General features: G+C 31.7%; 1 protein-coding gene and 1 long non-coding RNA gene across 2 annotated transcripts; both read right to left on the reverse strand.

Moving 5' to 3' along the window:
* Positions 1-3,547: 3,547 nt before the first annotated feature.
* On the reverse strand, positions 3,548-6,511 carry LOC105178859 (gibberellin 2-beta-dioxygenase 4). Its single transcript, XM_011102417.2, has 3 exons — positions 6,111-6,511; positions 4,180-4,516; positions 3,548-3,976 (listed from the first exon to the last, which is right to left on the reverse strand). Exons 1-3 carry the CDS (start codon positions 6,503-6,505, stop codon positions 3,698-3,700), a joined length of 1,011 nt encoding a protein of 336 aa, XP_011100719.1. The 5' UTR covers positions 6,506-6,511; the 3' UTR covers positions 3,548-3,697.
* A 12,181-nt stretch (positions 6,512-18,692) lies between these two features.
* LOC105178860 lies at positions 18,693-20,119 on the reverse strand. Its single transcript, XR_849186.2, has 2 exons — positions 19,746-20,119; positions 18,693-19,445 (listed from the first exon to the last, which is right to left on the reverse strand). It is a non-coding gene; the product is annotated as an uncharacterized LOC105178860 (long non-coding RNA).
* Positions 20,120-20,254: the final 135 nt, after the last annotated feature.

Consider the following 20,254-nt stretch of genomic DNA (forward strand, 5'->3'; position numbering starts at 1 on the left):
AGTCTATTCCCCCCCCCCCCCCCCATTTAATGAACAATCTAGTACAAATTCCAGGGTTGCCAAATAATCTTTTAATGAACAGAAATTTAAGTGAAAATGCTTTGATTTGATGAATCGGATCGACTATAAAATTCTACTCTAAAATCAACGGAATTTATTAAAAGATAACTCATTGTTAAGAGGTTTTTAATTATAATTGAAATTTTAAATAATAATAATAAAATCGTACAACAAATTAAAATACACAAAAGTTAATTCTTATGAATCATTGTATATTATAGAGATTAAATTAGACGGCGTATATAATGGTATGGGGATAAGATTAAAAAACGTGGTGAAATGGTTGAAGACCAATAGAAATAAAAGAAGATAGATATATAATCATATTGTAGATACATAGAGAAATATATATAGAGAGAGAAAGGGGAAGACAAAAGAGGAGGTGGCGGCGGGAATCTTTGTAGGCCGCGTGCCTTTTTGAGAGAAACCAGCAGAAGTGGCCCCAAAGAAAGAGGTGTTGAGGAGCGTCCACGTGTACACCTATTTAATTATTAATACGAAAAAGGAAAATATGTTTGGAGTTTGGGGTTCCTAGACGGAAGCACTCAAAGCCGCAACTCTTGAAATTCAGAAAGCTTCTAATGTTAAATTCTCCCTCCCCCCCTATTTCTTCATTTCCTATATATATATATATATCCTCTTCCAATTTAAATTACTCGCTAAGCTATACCAATACCATCCATTTTGGACAAACTTATTTTCAATTATTTATATTACAACTTAATATTAGTCGAGTCTACAACATCAATTTCCAACTTTTATAACTTGCCCCAACTAAATTGAGTTTGCCTTAGATCATAACCCATTAATATCTCATAAGTGATATATTCGATTCAAAGTTTCATTTGAAATTTGTATTGTAACAAAATACGTATCACGATTGAATACCTTTACATTATTCAATTAAAAGAGTTGTGCTAATGAAGTCCAATCTGGTACTAATGTTACTCATGTAAAGGATATTTTTATAACGCGATGTGTTATAAAAAATATATAATCGTGCATAACATGAATCAAAATTATGAGGTAAATAAAAATATGGATGCAAAAAATTGAAGAATTAAGAAAAAGGGGTATGAGGATATATAAAATGAAAAAGTGAAGTAGGAGTAATTAATGTTGAAATGATGTCAAGTAAAAAATGTGATAAGAATAGGCACCTGATTAATGATGACATGTACAAAACGTATACATACACGTAAGGAAGGGCAATGTATGATGTGTGTATCCATCAACACAATGAATGTGCAACTGGATTCCATTTCCACCACTTGTGTACATGTCCGGTTGATTTTTCTTACTTGCGACATTTAAATTGTTTCCAAGTCCTGATTTATGGTAGGGATAGAGTAGAAATGGAGTCTGAATTTCAGCAGCCCTTGAGACTTTTGAACAGTAACACGTGACATCTGCATCTCAAAAGTGGATGGTTACTGTCAATCAAATACATGCAGACTTGCTCCTATTCCTAATGCCAACCCTTTCAATCATCTAATATACATTTTTTCTTGACAGTCTATTATACAAAATATTTATTAAATAATTAATCATTCATTTTAAAAGATATTTGTATTTTTTTCAAATAACGATAATGTATTTATATTTATTACAAAATTTCAAGAGAAGCTTCAAATACTATATAAAATAATTTATGAAATCATTGCATATATCACTTCTAATCTTTAAGATATAATTATACAATTCATTTAATTTGTATAATTGTTTTTTGTATTAAAAAAATACAAGATCAATACTGCAGATAATTGACTATTCCAATCAATTAATTACATATTTGAGGATAAATGAAGAGTGGTAAGGAGTCTAATCAATTACATTTTCGGTATGAATGTTGATAGTTCATTGACGATCATATCTTATCTTGAATAATAATTTACATCTTTTTTCTACCTAAACAGGCATTTGCTTTTCCTGATGAAAATGAGGGATCAAGATGTGACTTAAATGAAAATTCCTTAAAGAGAAAAAAAAAGATTTGTGGAGACGTACATATATATAGTGTGCAATGACAACTTGGAAGCTGGTTTTAGTGGTAAGATGCCCAATCCTCCTTAATTAGTTTAGGAGGGTTTGAACTACATATGCTAAATTAGCTAAATAATTTGGGAAGTTGCATTATAATTAATTTAAACATGGATTGACTTCTCAATTAAGAAATCAGTCTTGTTTGATTCAAAATCTAGTACCACAACTTATTTAGTCAAACATTTCTCTTCAATTCTTTATTTTTTTTTTTTTTGAAAAAGAAAAAGAGAGAAAGAGGGGGTCAATTTGCGGATCCAGCCCAAACAGATCGTGTCTGCATTTCAAACTCTTAAAAACTGAAGGTCAAAGGCTCATCATCATAATCAACATTGATAATGGGGTTTAATTACACAGTAATAGAGTCAACAGTTTTACTTAATTAGTGGATGGTTCAACGGCTAAGAAAATCTAGATTTTGTTTCTAATCACGAATCTAATTATTAATTAATGGACACGCTAGTCGTCTTAGGAACTTCATTTTGACATTCCAGAACAAGATTATATTAGTAATAGGGGTAATGTAATCAGAATTAGCACCCTAATTAATCTGTTGACTTGACTTGACATGAGATTTTATAAATAATTAATTTTTTTAATATAAACTAATTAAAATTAAGCAGGGGTGAAAGAGAAGATATAGTTATTGTGAATAAGTCGTGGAATATGGTGGCAGCTAGGTATCATTAATTACTTCCCTCTAACAAGTTAGTACTTGTGTTAGTTAAAATTTATTAAATTTGTAGATATTAACAAAAAATTATAAGAAAATTTATATTAATTGTCGATTAATTTATTACTTAATTTATTGCAGGTTAAATAAATTTTTTTGTATCAAATCACCCTCACACGTCTTCACGTATTAATACATATAAAAAGATATATATCTTTACCATTATAAAAGTAGTTTTAGTTTGAAAAAAAAAATATTTCACCTACAATAAGTCAGTAATCAGTTAATCGAGTGTAAATATAAATTTTTATTCAGTTTTTTTTGTTAATATCAATCAATTCAATTTTTTTTTCAATCAATGGACTTATTTGTTAAAATGAAACAAATCTAAAAGGGTGTTAGATGTAATTTTTTAAACTACAAAGGTTTAGGTATAATTACACCAAGTTTAAAATGAAGGGAGTGTAGTTATATGTAATTAAATTGGAGGAGGGAGTAGAGTAAATAAGTGTAATTGTTTGTAGAAGTCGAAATGAACCCACGACCCGGCCCTTTTGTTTTAAATTTAGGCATTAGTGAAATTAAAATGATTATTTAATTTTGTTGAATAATAATGCATTATAAAAGAAAATGTAGAAAAGATGAGGTATGTAGTGTTGTGGGTTGGAAGGGTGGTCTGTTGTTCCACCTGACACACACTTGTTTTCTGATTCTCAGATATGAAATGAAATGATGGTTTTGCTGGAATAAATGAAGATGTGAAAGAGAGGAGGGTGATGTAATGATCATAAGTTAGATAAGTTTAGTAGTAAAACATACATGAAAATGAAAAAGCAATAGAGAACAATAGGGAATAGGATCATACTGCTACAGCTACATCGTACACAAAATCTGCATCACTACTACTACTACTACTGCAACTAGCTAATCCTCTGGGAGAGGGAGAGGGGATAGAGGCATTTTGAAATGATTAAGACGGGCTGTAACATCCCCTAATCTACAACTATATGTAGCCTTCTTGTACTCTCCCCAAGTAAAGCTTCTATATATTGGATTTGGATTTGGATTATTGTGGGAGTGGGAGTTGCATGTTATTGTGGCATCCAATGGTGGAGCTGCAAAGTATGCCATTGACCTTCTCGCCTTGTACGACTTCATCACCACTCTGTGTTTTACGCTCACAAACCTCTCATTAGTCATTACCTGATCACATCACAAATTCAGAATTAAATGGGGAGTAGTGTGTGTGTGCTCATCACTCTCTTTTTGATGTTTGAATTCAATGGGTGGACATTACTTTTCAGTTTCAGTTTCAGCATATCCCTCACTCAACCCCAACCCCAACCCCAACCCCATTGTTTAATTTAAAACAAAGAAACAAAAGGGTACTACCATCTTTCACTGACCTTCAACACGTCACCCACGTTGACACAGAAGGCTGACTCTGGGTGTGGCTTCACTGGGACCCACACCCCTTCCTCCAACGATATTTCAAGTCCCTCTACCCCGTTGGATCTCAGCAGCGTCAGCATCTGAGGGTCTGTGTGCTCCCCAAACCCAATCCTAACATCATCGCAGGGTGGGTAGTGATTTAGCCTCAGCACACAGTCGCTCTCAACGTCCCTGATTAGCCCTGTGAAGTGGGAGGAGGGTGGGTATGCCCCACCCAACCCTTCTCCAATCAAATCCAGTACTTCACATGCCAGCTCCCTAACTGCTTCCACATAACCAATCACTGCACACCTGCCATGCCAATTCCCATCAATCAACACCCATCTTTTTTATTTTGATTTTTAATCTCAGACATCGATATATAGATATATATATACACACACACTCCATTTCATTGCTAGTCAACTGATGGTCTGGATTTAATGCTGATGATAGTCAACTTTGGGAAATGGAAGTAGATTTGAGAGATGGGAGGGAGAGTGCAGTGTGCAATGTGCTTGTTTTGGTAAAAAATGGTGACATAGGTTATCCCCCACATCTGGCAAGTTTTTTCTGATTTGATTGCTCCTCCACTCTCTCTCTCTCTCTCTCTCTCTCTCTCTCTCTCTCTCTCTCTCTCTCTCTCATCTTCTTCTTCTTCTTCTTCTTCTTCTTCTTCTAATTGTTAAAAAGAGTACGCCACCCACTGCCACTGCCACTGCCACTCCCACACCCACAGTCCCACTGCATCATCATATCTATCCATCCATCTTTCTCTCAATTCTCACTTGGATTAAGTACCTTCCCACTCTCATACACCGTACCGGCTACTCACACACCTACACCACTTTCCTCTTTCCCAGTGTATCCTATTATCCTAATCCACTTTTTCATTATCCTTTTAAATCGAACCAAAATCAATTTTTCTGTCCACATAGTCTCCACCAAATTTGGTTCCCTACTTTTCTTCCAAGTGGGTAACAAGTACACAATTAAGCTGATCCAAGTTGGAGTTTGAGAAAAACTTTGAACTATAATGTTGTAATATTTTTTGAAATATTAATAGAAAAAACACCCCCAACGTGATCGTCCATCTAGCCATCCATCCTCGCCTACCTAGGTTGAAATTGACAATTAAGGATATATATGTGGAGGATCGAAACGGGAAACAATTGATATATCAAAATGTGGTAGTGGAACTTCAATGAAAAATACAAGGAGGTAGGAGTGCAGATGTGGATTCCTGAAACAAATCTTCCTACCCCTGCAGCCATTGTCTGTCCAACAATTTCACTATGATCTATCTAATGTATCTGTATATGTCCCCCTTCTACATACATACCAACCATATATAACATATCTATATCTATATATATATGTATATAAATATAAATATATATCCACCCTGCAACCAAATTTTAGTACCATATATATAAGAAAGTGGGCGCCCTTAATTTAAAAGAGTACGTAGTTGGAAAAACACATGGCTGCCCTATATATCCTTATAGCTTGGGTCCCCATATTGTATACACCAGTTTGTCCAACGCTCTACATACAAATTATTGATGATACATATCAAAACCTTAATTTGTATACCTCCCAACAAAATTCCTCATGATCCTTTCAATAACTAATTGAGAAGAGAGAGAGAGAAGCAAGACCATCTGGACCAAGCTAGCTACAAACATATATATATATATATATGTACATAAATACTAAAACCTGATTTGCATCTTATATTATTAATTTATGTACGTACTCTATCATATCATATGCACATTTAATCAGATTATTGTAATAGATATGATGATATGTGTTGCAACGTGCGTAGAGGTGGGTGATGAGGATGGATAGAGGTGGAGAATATATATTAATGAGTGATGATGAGGAGTGTGTGTGCGTGTACCTGAAGTTGTTTGAATCTTGAGAAATATATTTATTAGAGTTGTGGAGTAGAGAAGTGATGAAATGAGGGTTTGTCTGGAGAAGAAGATATTCGACTTCTCCCATGTCACCCTTCAACCCTATGTTCTTGCATCCATAACCATATGGGTTGGCGGGCCCCGCCCGCTGCTTCTCGGACAGGGGTTTGGAGAAAAACTTGTGGGCTTCTTCTTCCATCTGGGTAATAATGTGGTGTGGGACGCCATGGTTGATCACTTTGAAGAAACCGTATTCTTCACAAGCTTTGACAATCTGTTTTGAGGTTGCTGAGCGGTTTGATTTTGATGAGAGAAGGTCTATTATGGGGAGTTGAAAGTCATCTCTTATTTTCTCCTCCATTCTCAAACCCACAACCATCTATGCTTTTGGTTGTTTGTTTTTCTGAAGAAAGGTAGCAATATATATATATATAGAGAGAGAGAGAGAGAGAGTATTATATATGTGTTTTAATTATATTCTTGTTATTTTTGGTGGGAATGGGAATTATGGGATGGGTGAATGAGGAGTTTCAAACTAACAAGTTTATGTCATGAGTCAAGAAGGTTGACTTTTTGGCTGAATGTCATCTTTCATCCACACACACACCTCATTTGATTATCTTACCAATTATTTTTGAGCTTACAAATTCGTTTCATTTTGGATTCTCATGCTATATACATGATGACCTTCATTAATTTGCCCCAAACAAATATCCAAAATGACCTTCATATATATATTATTGATAGGGGAATTAATTAGTTATGATTGAAAATGAATCAATAATTGGGGTTTGTTGTTGACTAGTGTTGTACATAATACATATGTAGCATCAATCAAGTGAATCAATAATTGATGACATGCTTAGAAAACATCATATCTCATATATATAATTAATTCATTTATGCTTTCATACCATTAACCGCATTCCAATCTTTTAATTTTGTATTTCCCTCTCATCTACCTAAAAATTACTTATATTTTTTTAATGGAATAAATATATAATATAATATAATTTTTTCTTTAAATGTACATATCAAGACGAGTGATCTTCTCTAATTTATTAGCTGTGGAGTTTGAGATTTGAATGAAAACTTCAACAATAAATACAAAATTATATTAAAAAATAGTTTAGAAATTAAACCTCAAACATCAAGAATAACTACTCATTTATTAAATGTCTAAATTTAAAAACATTTATCAATTGAATTTACAAAAATTTGAAATCATCAAAATAGGAATGAAGAGATACTCCAATAAAATTAAATTTGATTAATTGTTATGTCTTATTGACTTTACTATTTGTTGGATGTAACATAAAATAATAGTTTTATACTACTGTGTAGTCAATATTATATTTTTTTTTATTATATAATCTTATTTTACAACATAATTTTCAATCTTCAAGTTACAATATGCTAACTTTTCACGAATTATTTTTAAAGAGAAAAAGGAAAAAATGTGAATTTTAGGAAACTTATCAAATAACTTATTATAACGAAATAATTAATACCTAGATAGGAAGTTATCAATACAAATGTTTAATTAATATCCTCTCAAAAGAAAAATAATTTTTTAATTAATATAAAAATCAAATGTTAAGCAAATATATTAATTAACATAATATTGAACGAAATAATTAAAAATCAAAGTTAGTGGAGGATCCACATCAAATTTCTATATACATATTTCATAAACTCATAAATTACAATAACTGATAAAGGAAAAAAAACAATTAATTAGTGTTTCAGATCAATTATTTTATTGCATAAATGGACATGTAATTATCTATAATAAAAACAAACATTCTTATGAAATACTTAATAATTTTTTTTTTAAAAAAAAATGTACATATCAAGACGAGTGATCTTCTCTAATTTATTAGCTATGGAGTTTGAGATTTGAATGAAAACTTCAACAATAAATACAAAATTATATTAAAAAATAGTTTAGAAATTAAACCTCAAACATCAAGAATAACTACTCACTTATTAAATGTCTAAATTTAAAAACATTTATCAAATATTTTGAATTAACATTCTAGATCAATGTGAGCTTCATGGTTCTTTAACTTCTTGGACGATTGGAGATGTAATTATCTACAATTAAAAATAATTATAAAATTTATATAAATTTAGTTTGATAGTTGAATTTTTTATCAGAATATTTGGAAAAATTAAATCAATCAATTAGATTTTCATGCAAAATAATTTTATGAATTTTCTTTGTTAACTGATATTTTTTCAACAAATTAATTCTTTCTAAAATTAAACCAACCAATTAGACTTTTTGTAGATAATTAAATAATTTTAGAATTTTAGTTGCAATTGAACAATTGAGGTCAAATATAAATAATAATAGAAAATAGATAATAGATATGTTCAATTTAAAAATTATATATATTCCTCATAATTTTAGCATTTCTATATACATTTATAGGGTGAATTTCTTTTGAGGTTTGACATAATTACGAATATCTCTCATGTTTGAAAAATTACCACTACCCTCTTGATTTTAACGATTATTTCACAATTAGCCTAATCGGTCGATTTTCATCAATTTTTTGTGATTAACTGATAAAAATACCCTTGTAAATTAAAAATTATTAGTCTATATATTTTTCATTTTTTTTATGGGTTAAGTGAATAGTTTTTTTTTTAATTTTTTCATCCACCTCGTCTGATTTTTTTAAAAAGTAAAATAATATTGTAAGGGCAAAGTTGACAATTTCATACATTCGTTCAGGGATTACATAATTTTATCAAAAATTACGAGAATTTTATAATTTTTCAAACAATAAAATTGCATTTGTAATTATATCAAATTTTAGAGGAGACGGATACAATTTAGCATATAGATATATATGTGTGTGGAGGGGGGGTGTCAAGTGTGCGTCGGTGAAATTAAGTAGAAGTAGATATATATGGTGGAAAGGAAAAAGGGTTCCACAACGAAGAATTTGAATAAACGAGGAGAAAAGAAACAAAAACAGGAAAAAGGTAGGAGGGAGGGAGGGAAGGGTCCTCTCCCCCAATGCCCTAATACTCCAACAGTTGTTCATCACTCCATTCTACAACAATCAGCCCATACTCCTTTGATTTTCTTTTTATTTGTTTGTAGGGTATGAGGACCAAACACAGGAAAAAAAAAAAATAAATCTGGTTGCTTCCTTCAACTGTCACATTCTCTCAATTGTATTATCAATTATGGCTCAATATTCTTTATTTTTCAAACAAAAAAGATGACGTAGTTGTGAAATAATTGGAGACTGGAGTAGGAGTTAGGCATATATCTATATATATATATATATATATATATATGGGGGAAAATGCAATTTCCCCCATTGTGATTTGAAAATTGAGTAAAAAAATATTTTTGTGACAAATAAAATAACAAATTACTTCCTGTATTTTGAAAAAAGAAGTAAATTACCCCATATCTAAAATCATAGAAGGGGTAATTTGCTTCATTTTTTGAAACACAGAGAGATAATTTACTAATTCTTTTTTTATAGGGAAGTATTTGCTCATTTTACATATTATATAAGATTAAATTGCATTCAACCCTAAATATATATATATATATATATGGTACGTAGAAGAGTTGAATGAATGGTGGAAAATTAAGTGGTTCGTTATTATAGTACGTATAATTAGCAAGTGTGTGACATTATATATATATATATATATAACCATGTTTTAATGTTCTAGTAGTAGTAGTAGTAGTGTCCCATGTTTCTTTCCTAATAATTAAGGCAGATTTGTTGGTAGTTATACCTATATATATATATATATATACCTTAATTTGGATGCCCACAACTCATAATTGTCCACTGCACCTGCAAGTACAACTATTATTTTTTTAAAATAGGTGATAAACAAGTTAATTAAATTAGCTATTTTGTAATCTATTTAAATATTTTTATTTTATAATATTAAATTAAATTAATAAGAGTAAGTATTCATTTGACCTTACTTTGTTGTTCTTATTTTTGTAATTTTCATACATTGCAACAAAGCCCACAGATCACTAATCAACCAATGAAGTTGGTTGCGTATTTGATGGCAACCATGAAACCAACTTTCAGGGGTTGAATCTGAAATATTCCAAGTCGAGAGCCCTAAGAATGGGCGTCGAGGGTTCTATTGAGACTTGCACTAACTATTGCGTCCATAAGATGGGTGTCGTGTTTCATAGACGACAGACGTATGACGTCTATATAAGGTTGTCAAGCCGACTGAACTGACTTGCGCGAAGTCGTCATATGGAAGCCCTTAAGGTTTGGTCGGTATAACTTGAACTCCTCAACTCCAATAATAGATTTAGTCCACAAACTTAAGGATCCATACAGTCAATATGGGACGACTGTATCTAGGGCCTAGTAAAAGATGACCATGTTCTGATTTGGTTATTATAAGTCTTGTTCCAGTGCAGTTAGAACGTGTATGAAGATCGATTCCAAGAGAGGATCCGTCGCTTATCGAGATGTTGATAGCGATCTCCTATGCGTTCTGATGTATATTGTGCTCTGGGAGTCTATGGCCACGGGGGGTGATCAAATAAGAACGTGTTCTTTTATGTTGATCAAGTGGAGAAACATAATCAGAATATTAAGTATAAATGTCTAGTCTAGGATGGGAATCGATGACCAATTCCATGCCCTAGCTAAGACCGGGAGATGGCTGACGAAAGGACAGTACCCGCATGACACTCGGTAGCCTTAAAGTTCACGCCATTTTCATCTATTCTCTAATATGACATAAGTCATTACTAGACGGCCACACATGGTGACTGGTGCTTTTGAATTAAGTGTCAATTGGATAAATTTAATTAATTGAATAAATATAAAATAATAAAAATTAATAAATATTATAAAACATGAATAATTAAAAAAAGTATATTAATACAAAAATTATTTAATTATAATAATGTAAAAATCTAATCTAACTCCTCCTCGTTAGTGACGTCCATGTCGTCCTCATTCGAGGGGAGGGGCTGGAGGTAGTGTTGCGGTTGAGGAGGAGGCCCGCATCTCCCTCATTATGGCCATCATGAGCTTGAGGCGACTGATACGATTTTCCATGGCCGAGATTAGCGGTGGCAGTGGTGGTGTCAGTTGGGGTGGCGATGGTGATGTGAATGTGCAGTTGGAGATGTGGACCTCAAAATCAAGGCAAAATCCCTAGCCCTTGTTCTTGCCCCCTACTACAGCCAGCTAGATCTATTGCTCCGTCATTGCCATCGAAGCCTCCGATTCGACAAGGACATCGTGGTCCTCGACCATGGGCTGAGGCTGACGATCCTCCTTCATCTTCTGAAACGTCTCTTGCAAAACAAACAAATTTGTTAGTATTTTTAATGAAGAATTTAATTATTAAAAAATATAATAATAATAATTTAGGTACTTACCGCCATCCCCAGCGCCCTTGGCCCACTCCAGCCGCCAACCTCTTTTTTCTTGTAGCGTCACTCAAATAATTCCATTTGCTTGGGTAGCCGATCGAGCTCTTTCTCCTGTAGAAGAAAAAATAGTTAGTATCGATTTTAAAAAATAAAGATAAATCATCGTATTTACTTACCAACTTCTTCTTGTGCATGCCGAAAAGAAGACCCCCTCCCCCCGGTACACAATCGAGGATGCAGTGTAGGTTGCCGTCCGATTGACCTTATTCTTCGAGAACTCCTGCTGGAAGTTCTCACTAGCCCAGTATGTCTGTGGCTCTCCCCACACCTCGTTGGGCAGCGAGAGTGGCCTGACCAGGCTGGATCCGGCCACAAAAAAGGTCTTTCGAATGTACTTGCCAGCGCATATGTGGAAGACCCGAAACATGGATTCACCGTTATAGTTGCACCAGTAGGTCATCTGCAGAAAAAAAAAAAACAAAATATTTGTAAAATTTACTACATAATTAGATTATTACGTAAAATTAAATTAATTTAAATTTTATTATCTTCATGCTCTCGACCCATAAATGTTGGTGCTCTGATGGCACGTGCCTCAGACACGGCCATGGGTGGGGCAAATGTCCTCGCACCTGCATTGATGTACTCGTGGAACCAGCAGTCGGTCCTTAAAGAACATGTTATATTACACATTTTCAAGTTAAAATAATTAATATTAAAAAAAAATAGGTAAACAAATTTACCACGCGATCATGGTGGGGGGCCTGATGGTGGTAGTGGAACACCCGCTGTGGTGGCAAGCTGTTGTAACGTGTCATCAGTGACCTGTGCAACTGCAGATGTTCCAGCATTATGTGGAGTCTACGAGGCGGGGAACGGTGCGATCGTATCAGGTGGTGTGGGAGGTTGAAGAACTGCTTCCCCAACCTGGAAAGCATCTGACGATACTGGTGGAAATGGCAAGCCACAACTACAACCACGCCGTCGACCATGCTGTACCAGCAGCATACTAGTAGACATTATTCAAACAAATTATTGAGAAGTACTAGTCTAAATTTTCTGATTATTGACATTAATATGAAAATAAAAAAAATATACTAATTTTTGTGATTATTATGTAAAAATATTAGTATTGAGCAAATTGGTCTAAGATTTTTTATTATTGACATTATTATGTAAACATCTATTAATTGGAATATTGTTCCAAGTTTTGTGATTATTTACATTTATTATGTAAAAATATTAATATTGAAAAAATTGGTCAAAAAAAATTTACTAATGTGATTATTATGTAAAAGTTTATTAATGAAAATATTGTTCCAATTTTTGCGATTATTTATATTTATTATGTAAAAATATTAATATTGGTAAAATTGATCAAAATTTTTTTATTAATGTGATTATTATGTAAAAATTTATTAATTAAAATATTATCCCAATTCTTTTTATTATTTATATATATTATGTAAAAATATTAATCTTGTGGAAATTGATCAAAAAAACTTTATTAATGTGATTATTATTAAAAAATTTATTAATATTGTTCCAGTTTCTGTGATTATTTATATTTATTATGTAAAATTAATATTGGTGAAATTGATCAATTTTTTTTACATAAATTCCATGAATTACACAATAAATTAAAAATAAATTGTATAAATCACTCAATAAATTATACATAAATTGCATAAATTACAATAAATAACATAAATTGCATAAATTACTCATTTAAATTGTACATAAATTGCAGAAATTTTTAAAAATAAAAAAAAATGATAGAAAACTTTTAAAATTAAAAAAAAAATTCTTCCAATTTTTCAAAAATTAAAAAAGATATATAGAAAATGTTAAAAATTACCAAAAATTTACAGAAAATATTTAAAAATTATAAAAAATTTACAGAAAATTAGAAAAATTAAAATATTATAGAAAATTAGGAAATTACAAAAAATTAAAAAAAATATTTTCAGAAATTTATTTAGACGAAATTAAATTTTTCAAAAAAAATTAAAAATTCAGAATTTTTTTTCAAAAAACCAAAATTTAATATAAAAAAACAGCCGAATTTTTTTGCGAAAACTAGCTGAAATTTTGTTTAAAAAAACCAGGGGTTTATTTTTATACCAAAATGGGGGCAAAAATAGAATAAAAGTGTGGTAAAAAAAAGAAAAAGAAATAGTAAAATGGTGGAGGGGGGAGCGGGTATCAAAGAGAAAAGTGGGGTGTTAAAAAAAAAAAAAAAAAACAACAACAGCCGTTTGATTCCACTTACCTCTGCATGGCGGTGAAGCTGAGTACCAGGTGAGGCAATCGACTGAGGAGAGTGAGGGAGGAAGAGGGAGGGAGAAAGGAAAAAATCTGTTAAAAGTTGTATATATATTGATTTTTGGAGCGAGCTTTGGAACGGGCAATTTTAAAAAAAAAATCGTTCCTAACATCGTTCCCAGTAATAAAAACGACACCTTTTCTGTTGACGAGCATTATTTAAAAAATCGTCCCTATAGTTTAACCGTTCCCGATGAACGTCCCCAAAAAAACAAATCGATATCGTTTTGTTTTGAAACGAGATCGTTCCTAATTATTACAAACTGTTCCTAATTGTGTCTCAAAATTATTTTTTCAAAAATTTCAGAAAAATAAAAAATATAGAAAAAATCATCACAGACATGTTAATGATCAGAAAAAAGTAGACCAACAATTAATTAAGAGCATTGAAAATGTATAATGCTATAAATTAATTCATAAATGTTCAAGAGATCACGTATATATGTATATATATATATATAATTATTAGTCTTACATAGATGTAAATAGCATCTTATACTGCTGTATTGGATCGCGTAATAAGACCGTTAAAATTTTAATCAGACCGTTGAATATTATTAAATCTAGAAAAGACTACATTCAACAAGTTTCATATATTTTTGTTATATGGATGCTGAGATATCAGATCTGATGCACAATTCATGATGTTAAAAATGATGCAACTGTCCATCAGACTATTTGATTTTAGATCAATCGCTAGATATGTTCACATATGGAAAATATTGTTATACATTTAAATTTGGAATTAATCAGGATCTCAGATGTTGAGATATCATAATCGGGAACTGAACGAGCAATTTGTGGACATATTTAAGGATGGTCTCTGGAGCTCTTTTAGGAACGGGTACAGAAACACATATTTTTAGCCGTTAAAAAATAATTGTTAATTTATATTCTGACCGTTGAAATATAGTCGTTGTATTTCATTTAGAACGGTTTCAATAACACTAAAGAAATGATACAAAAAATCGTTCCAATGTGTACTGAGTTTTGGAACACTTTTAGAAACACATAAGTTCTTAAATAAAACTAATAATTTGGAATGGTTTTTCTATAATTGATTAAGTGTGTTCCAAAATTGTTTCAAATTGTACCTCATTTTAAAATACATTTTTGAACTGTCATTTACATCCATTGCAACACATATATGAACAGTTGACTCAAGAACGTTCTAATTCTAATATAGTATTCTAAATAGAGTTTCAATTATTTACGATTACTACTTTGGAATGGTGTTTGAAACAGAATTAGTGTATGGAACTCATCTTGGAACAATGTGGCTATTCCAAACTTATAATCCCAAAAAAAGGTAGAAGACGTCATTACCGTCCCAAGATGGCCAAATAGCTCACCTGTTTTTGTAGTGGTATACATACAATAAGTACATGAAATATCTCTTGTGTGTGTTTGTGTGTGTATAGTGTTATATATATATATATCATTTTGTATACAATACCAAAGACAACACTACTTCTTCTTCGCACTTATCATCTTGACAACTCTCTTCTCCCTCTTTTTTTCTCTATTATTGTTCTTCTTGAACTAATTTTAAATTAGAGTGAAGTCCTCTTGAGTTTGATATACTAAGTTAATAGTATAATCAAGTTTCTTATATTACATACACGCTACATCTAGCAAAGTTTGATGTAGACCACCTTTGGTGTAGTGTGTGTTCGACGTGGAGGAGATCTCGTTGATCTTTGAGTGAGCATACGGTTGGAGGAGAAAAGTTTAAAGAAAGTCTTCAAATCAGAAAGGTAAAATTTCGTGATTAGATTTCTATCACTCTATATTACAATAGTCGGTTGTTTTATTTTAAACTTGTGTTATGCTTGTTGAGTGCCAAACGCCCGGGATTAAGGAACTGGTTCCTTTCGGTTTAAAATTTAAATATATTTATTTTTATACTTGCGTTGCATTCTTGTCAAGTCCTGAACCATACTGATTTTTTCACTATTACCACCTTAAATTCATCCCTATATATGTATATGATTCTCATTCTCCATTTAATTTGCGGAATATTACTCAATCAATATTTGGGGAAATATTCTCCAGATAATTTAATTCTTTATGTTATGTCTAGCGGGGCTCCATCGATTTAATTAATTAGCTTATCAAATAAGTTGATGACTTATAAAAATTATTATTTCAATTTTATGTTGAAATTAATTACCAATAATTTCATGCACTTATATCAAAGACTAAAATAGTGTCTCAACTTAACATCATTTTCAAGATATATAATAGTGTTTGCATGTGATGTTTCATTTCATAATTTTCAACAAATAGTAGTCCACAGATGGATTTTATATATGAAATTTAGAATTTGTGGGACTAGCTACCTAGCTTGCTTTCAATAATTGAATGCAAAAATATCTATATATATATATGCTAGATATATGATTATGTATTTCTTTTCTTTTTTAATTTTGGATCATTCATATATATATCAGTAATATAAATAATTAACAATAAAAGAATTTATATATATATATATAGTACAAATTTATAATAACTATTAAAATAGAGAAAAAAATATTTATATATATTAAAAGTAGATAGATGTCCAGGATGATGATGAGATTGGAGTGCATAAAATGCATAATTATATTATGTGCTATATATATATATTAAAAGAGGGGTATGTAGGCATTGACTATATATGTTAGATGACATTATGACTCTACCTATTAACTTAGAAAATGACACTCACTAATAGCTACCTCGCGGTTAAATGTAGGGTAATAAAATCCTACTTACCTTATGCTAATATCTGCATCTATACCTACCATGCACACCTATATATATATATGTATCATTAATTATATATAATTTGAGTGGGTCTTAAAATTTAAAATTTATCACTTCCACACACTTTGTTTTTTGTGTGTGTGTGTATATCTGTAACCATCTAATATCTTTTTCAAAGATGACTATAAATGTTAGATTTTGTATAATACGTAAATGAATTCAAATTATAATTAAATAGATTTATCATCTTAAACTTGTACAAATATAAAAAATAAATTAGTGAAGATTTCCATTTTATATTTGCTTCTTATTGTCATTGTCCCAAATCATGAAGAAACAATTCACAATCACTTAATAATAGATGGAGGAAAGGTTAATTAGAATTATGCAGCAGAATATTATGAGTATTAATTGATTTAGGCATGATGGCTATACATCCGGCTGACATGCATCCATTATTGTTTGCATAATTAAAAGCATCCTATGATTGCAAATCCCATTCATTTATTTTCAAGAATTGTAAATCATGATGAGGTTTATTTCTTTAAATAGAAACTAGGCCCTGCCCTGCTCCACCTATTCTAATTATTTGGTGATGGTACAGTATGTATGTTGATTTAATCTTTGATTCTAGGGATAGATGTTATTAAAATAAAAAAAAAATGGTATGATATACGTAATTTTAGTAATAATATTTGATTATATAAAAAGGGATATGTGTCATTGGTGATTATTATATGGAATGGTGTGACATCTTGGGAATACTAATAATGATGTTTGTTGCATATGTAATCCAATGTGTGTTTTCGTGAGAGTTAAGAATAATGGGTGTCGGAGCCAGCCCAGTATCTAACTTTTGGGCTAAAGGATTCTGTATATATCCCCGGCCCATGAGCGATGAGTATTTCAATTACTTTCTTCATCTGTTTCATTCTGTCCAAGTAATTATACACATAAAGAAACTTGTCTTTCTATCCTTGCAACTTGGAATTGAAGACACCATCATTAACCTCTGCACTACTCTCCATTAAAATTGTTGTTGTTGTTGTTTCAAGGTCTACAAACCTGAATTTTTCAAACTCTACTTGTGATTTTATTTCAGAAAAATGGTCAGAATTGAAACAATATTATTAGTAATGGAATTAAGTGTGAACACAGTAACAGGCCCCCCACCCCCACCCCCACTATTTTCAGAAACACCTTTTGATTTCAGTCTTGGGACAGCTCATTTTTTTGGGTACAATTTATTGACCCTGTTTTTCTGGAGTTCAACTCTACCCCCTTTGTCCTTTGCACTTTTTATTTATTCTAAATATATAATATGCTTCTCTCTTTCTAATTGGATTTTTCTTTTTTTCTTTCACTCTGTCACATCAAATACCACAAACTTGGAAATTAATGCTCTATCTATGCTGCATCATTGTGTTTTCTAGTTAATTACCATTTCTTTTCTCTCAAATTAACACTCACTTATATATTTTCATTTCTTCAACATTTTAATTATGACTAATATATGTAATCAAGAATTAGCAGTCCAAAGGAGGTTATAATTAAAGGGGTCATCAAACTCAAAAAACATTCCCATTCATCATGTTGAAGATTGTAAAACACATATCATATACTTTTTGCAACTCGTTAGTACAAAAATATTCAAGCTTAATTAGTAGATAGTTAAAAAAAACTTTAATTAATAAGCTCATTCCATTGTTGATAAGGAGTAGTACTCCTTGTTTATTGTTGCTCTATTTGTAAGGGAGTAGTACTTCTTGTTTATGGCTTTGCTAGAAATTGAAGGGAGGTAGCTCTCCCCGCTGTAACTATTTTGTGAATTTTAATATAGAAGGATTGGGGACTACGAAAAGTTCCCCCCACCTCTAGGTGGTTTTTATTATTAAAAAAAATAATAATAAAAAAAAAGCTCATTCCATTGTGTCCAATCAAAAGGATTTTAACTAAAAGGAGTGAGAATATATATATATATATTAATGGGATGGAGGGGGAAGAAGAAGATGGATCCACATCCAATAATACAGTGTATATGGTAATTGGTTGTACATGGAGTGCAAGCAGTCACGAGATAAAAAAACTCTTTCCACACATCACTGCAAGAATATTTATTCTCATACTACTTTTCACCCCAACAACATATAAAACAACCAAACTCAGGGACTCAACCCCCACACCATCTCTATATTTGGCTATCTGCCCATCTAATACAATTCAAATTCATGGCCCTACCACAAGAATATACACTGTCCAGCTTTTACTCAATCACATAATATATATATCCAATTACAAACACCACCTTTTCTTTTTTATTACATTTCTAACACTAATCCCAATTTATTACAACCAAAAAAAAAATAAGAGTCAAGTTTCCCAAAGGTGTTTCTTGATGACAATACTGATCCACATAGAAACACTTGTAAATTTGAATAGCTCAGGAGGGATAGACAAGGAAGGAGAACGTGAGTTGGACGGGAACGAAGAAAAAAAGTAGATGAGGCCAACACCAAAATACTCCGGTGTGGCATCCAAAACCACATAAAAAATAGGAAAAGACCACAACAAATGGGGTCTTACAAGGTCAAGAAAAGGTCTTACAAGGTCAAGAAAACAATCAAAGGGAGAAAAATAAAAGGCAACAAGTCAAAAAATAAAAATAAAAAGAAAAAAAAGCTCAGGTAGGATAGCACCCAGTGAACTAGCGTGAACAAGTATACACCGATTGCCCATTAATCTTCATCATACAAATTATATGAACCAAGATTTTCTCCTCTTGTATCAAGGCTTCCTCCCTTTGTAAGCCCATCAAAGTCAGTGATTTCATCAAACTCATACCCTGCACCATCCACCAACACATGTTTTAATTTATAAATGAGATGAATATGAACCCACCAACCCTAACTCAAAATACAAATCAACCCCTAATAATTATACATATATATATATATTGTGTGCTAATGCATATATACATAAAACTTGCAAGAAAAGGTGATGCATATAAGAAAGTAGTTGCAAAAACTTGAGAAACGGAACATTAGTAGTAAATATGGAAGCATATATGTCTTCTCTCTCTCTCTCTATATATATATATATATATATATATGTTTAAGTTGCTCTGAGTGTGTGTTGTGCATACCTAGTAGTTGTGAAAATTCCAGGGTTACTTTCTGCTTTGCAATCTTTTCTCTGTCTACCATGGGAAATACTAGATGAATACAAGGAGAGAGAGAGATTGATGGTGGTGAGAATGAGATAGAGAAAAAGGAATTATGAAGAAAGGTAAGGAGGAGAGAAGGGGGGGATTTTATGGACAGGCACAGGCAGTGGGGTGTCCTTACGGACCTGACTGTCACAGCTACAATATGAAGGCCCAGAAAGAATGTTAATAACTACGTAGTAAGCACGTGGACGCCCCGCCCCACCGCAGTAAAAACCAACAAACCTAACCTCCTCCCACTATATATAACTAGTTTTAATTCACAATTATATTAATGATGATGTAGTGTAGGTTAATTGAGCAGGCATTGTGTAGTGACTGACATGCTTCATAATTTTATGGAATTAATAGAATATATAAGGGTGTGGTGGTGGTGGTGGTCCTGGGAATTCATTTTCATTTCACATTTTCCTAAGACACACACACAC

Source organism: Sesamum indicum, unplaced genomic scaffold (assembly GCF_000512975.1).
Source record: "Sesamum indicum cultivar Zhongzhi No. 13 unplaced genomic scaffold, S_indicum_v1.0 scaffold00109, whole genome shotgun sequence".
Lineage (NCBI taxonomy): Eukaryota > Viridiplantae > Streptophyta > Magnoliopsida > Lamiales > Pedaliaceae > Sesamum > Sesamum indicum.

Excerpts from the sequence above, each read along its gene's own strand:
- LOC105178859 (XM_011102417.2), bottom strand. The coding sequence starts at position 6,505 with ATGGTTGTGGGTTTGAGAATGGAGGAGAAAATAAGAGATGACTTTCAA. Across the intron at positions 4,517-6,110 it reads CAAGATTCAAACAACTTCAG|GTGTGCAGTGATTGGTTATG; the intron begins GTACACGCACAC and ends TTGGCATGGCAG. Across the intron at positions 3,977-4,179 it reads ACGTGGGTGACGTGTTGAAG|GTAATGACTAATGAGAGGTT; the intron begins GTCAGTGAAAGA and ends TGATGTGATCAG.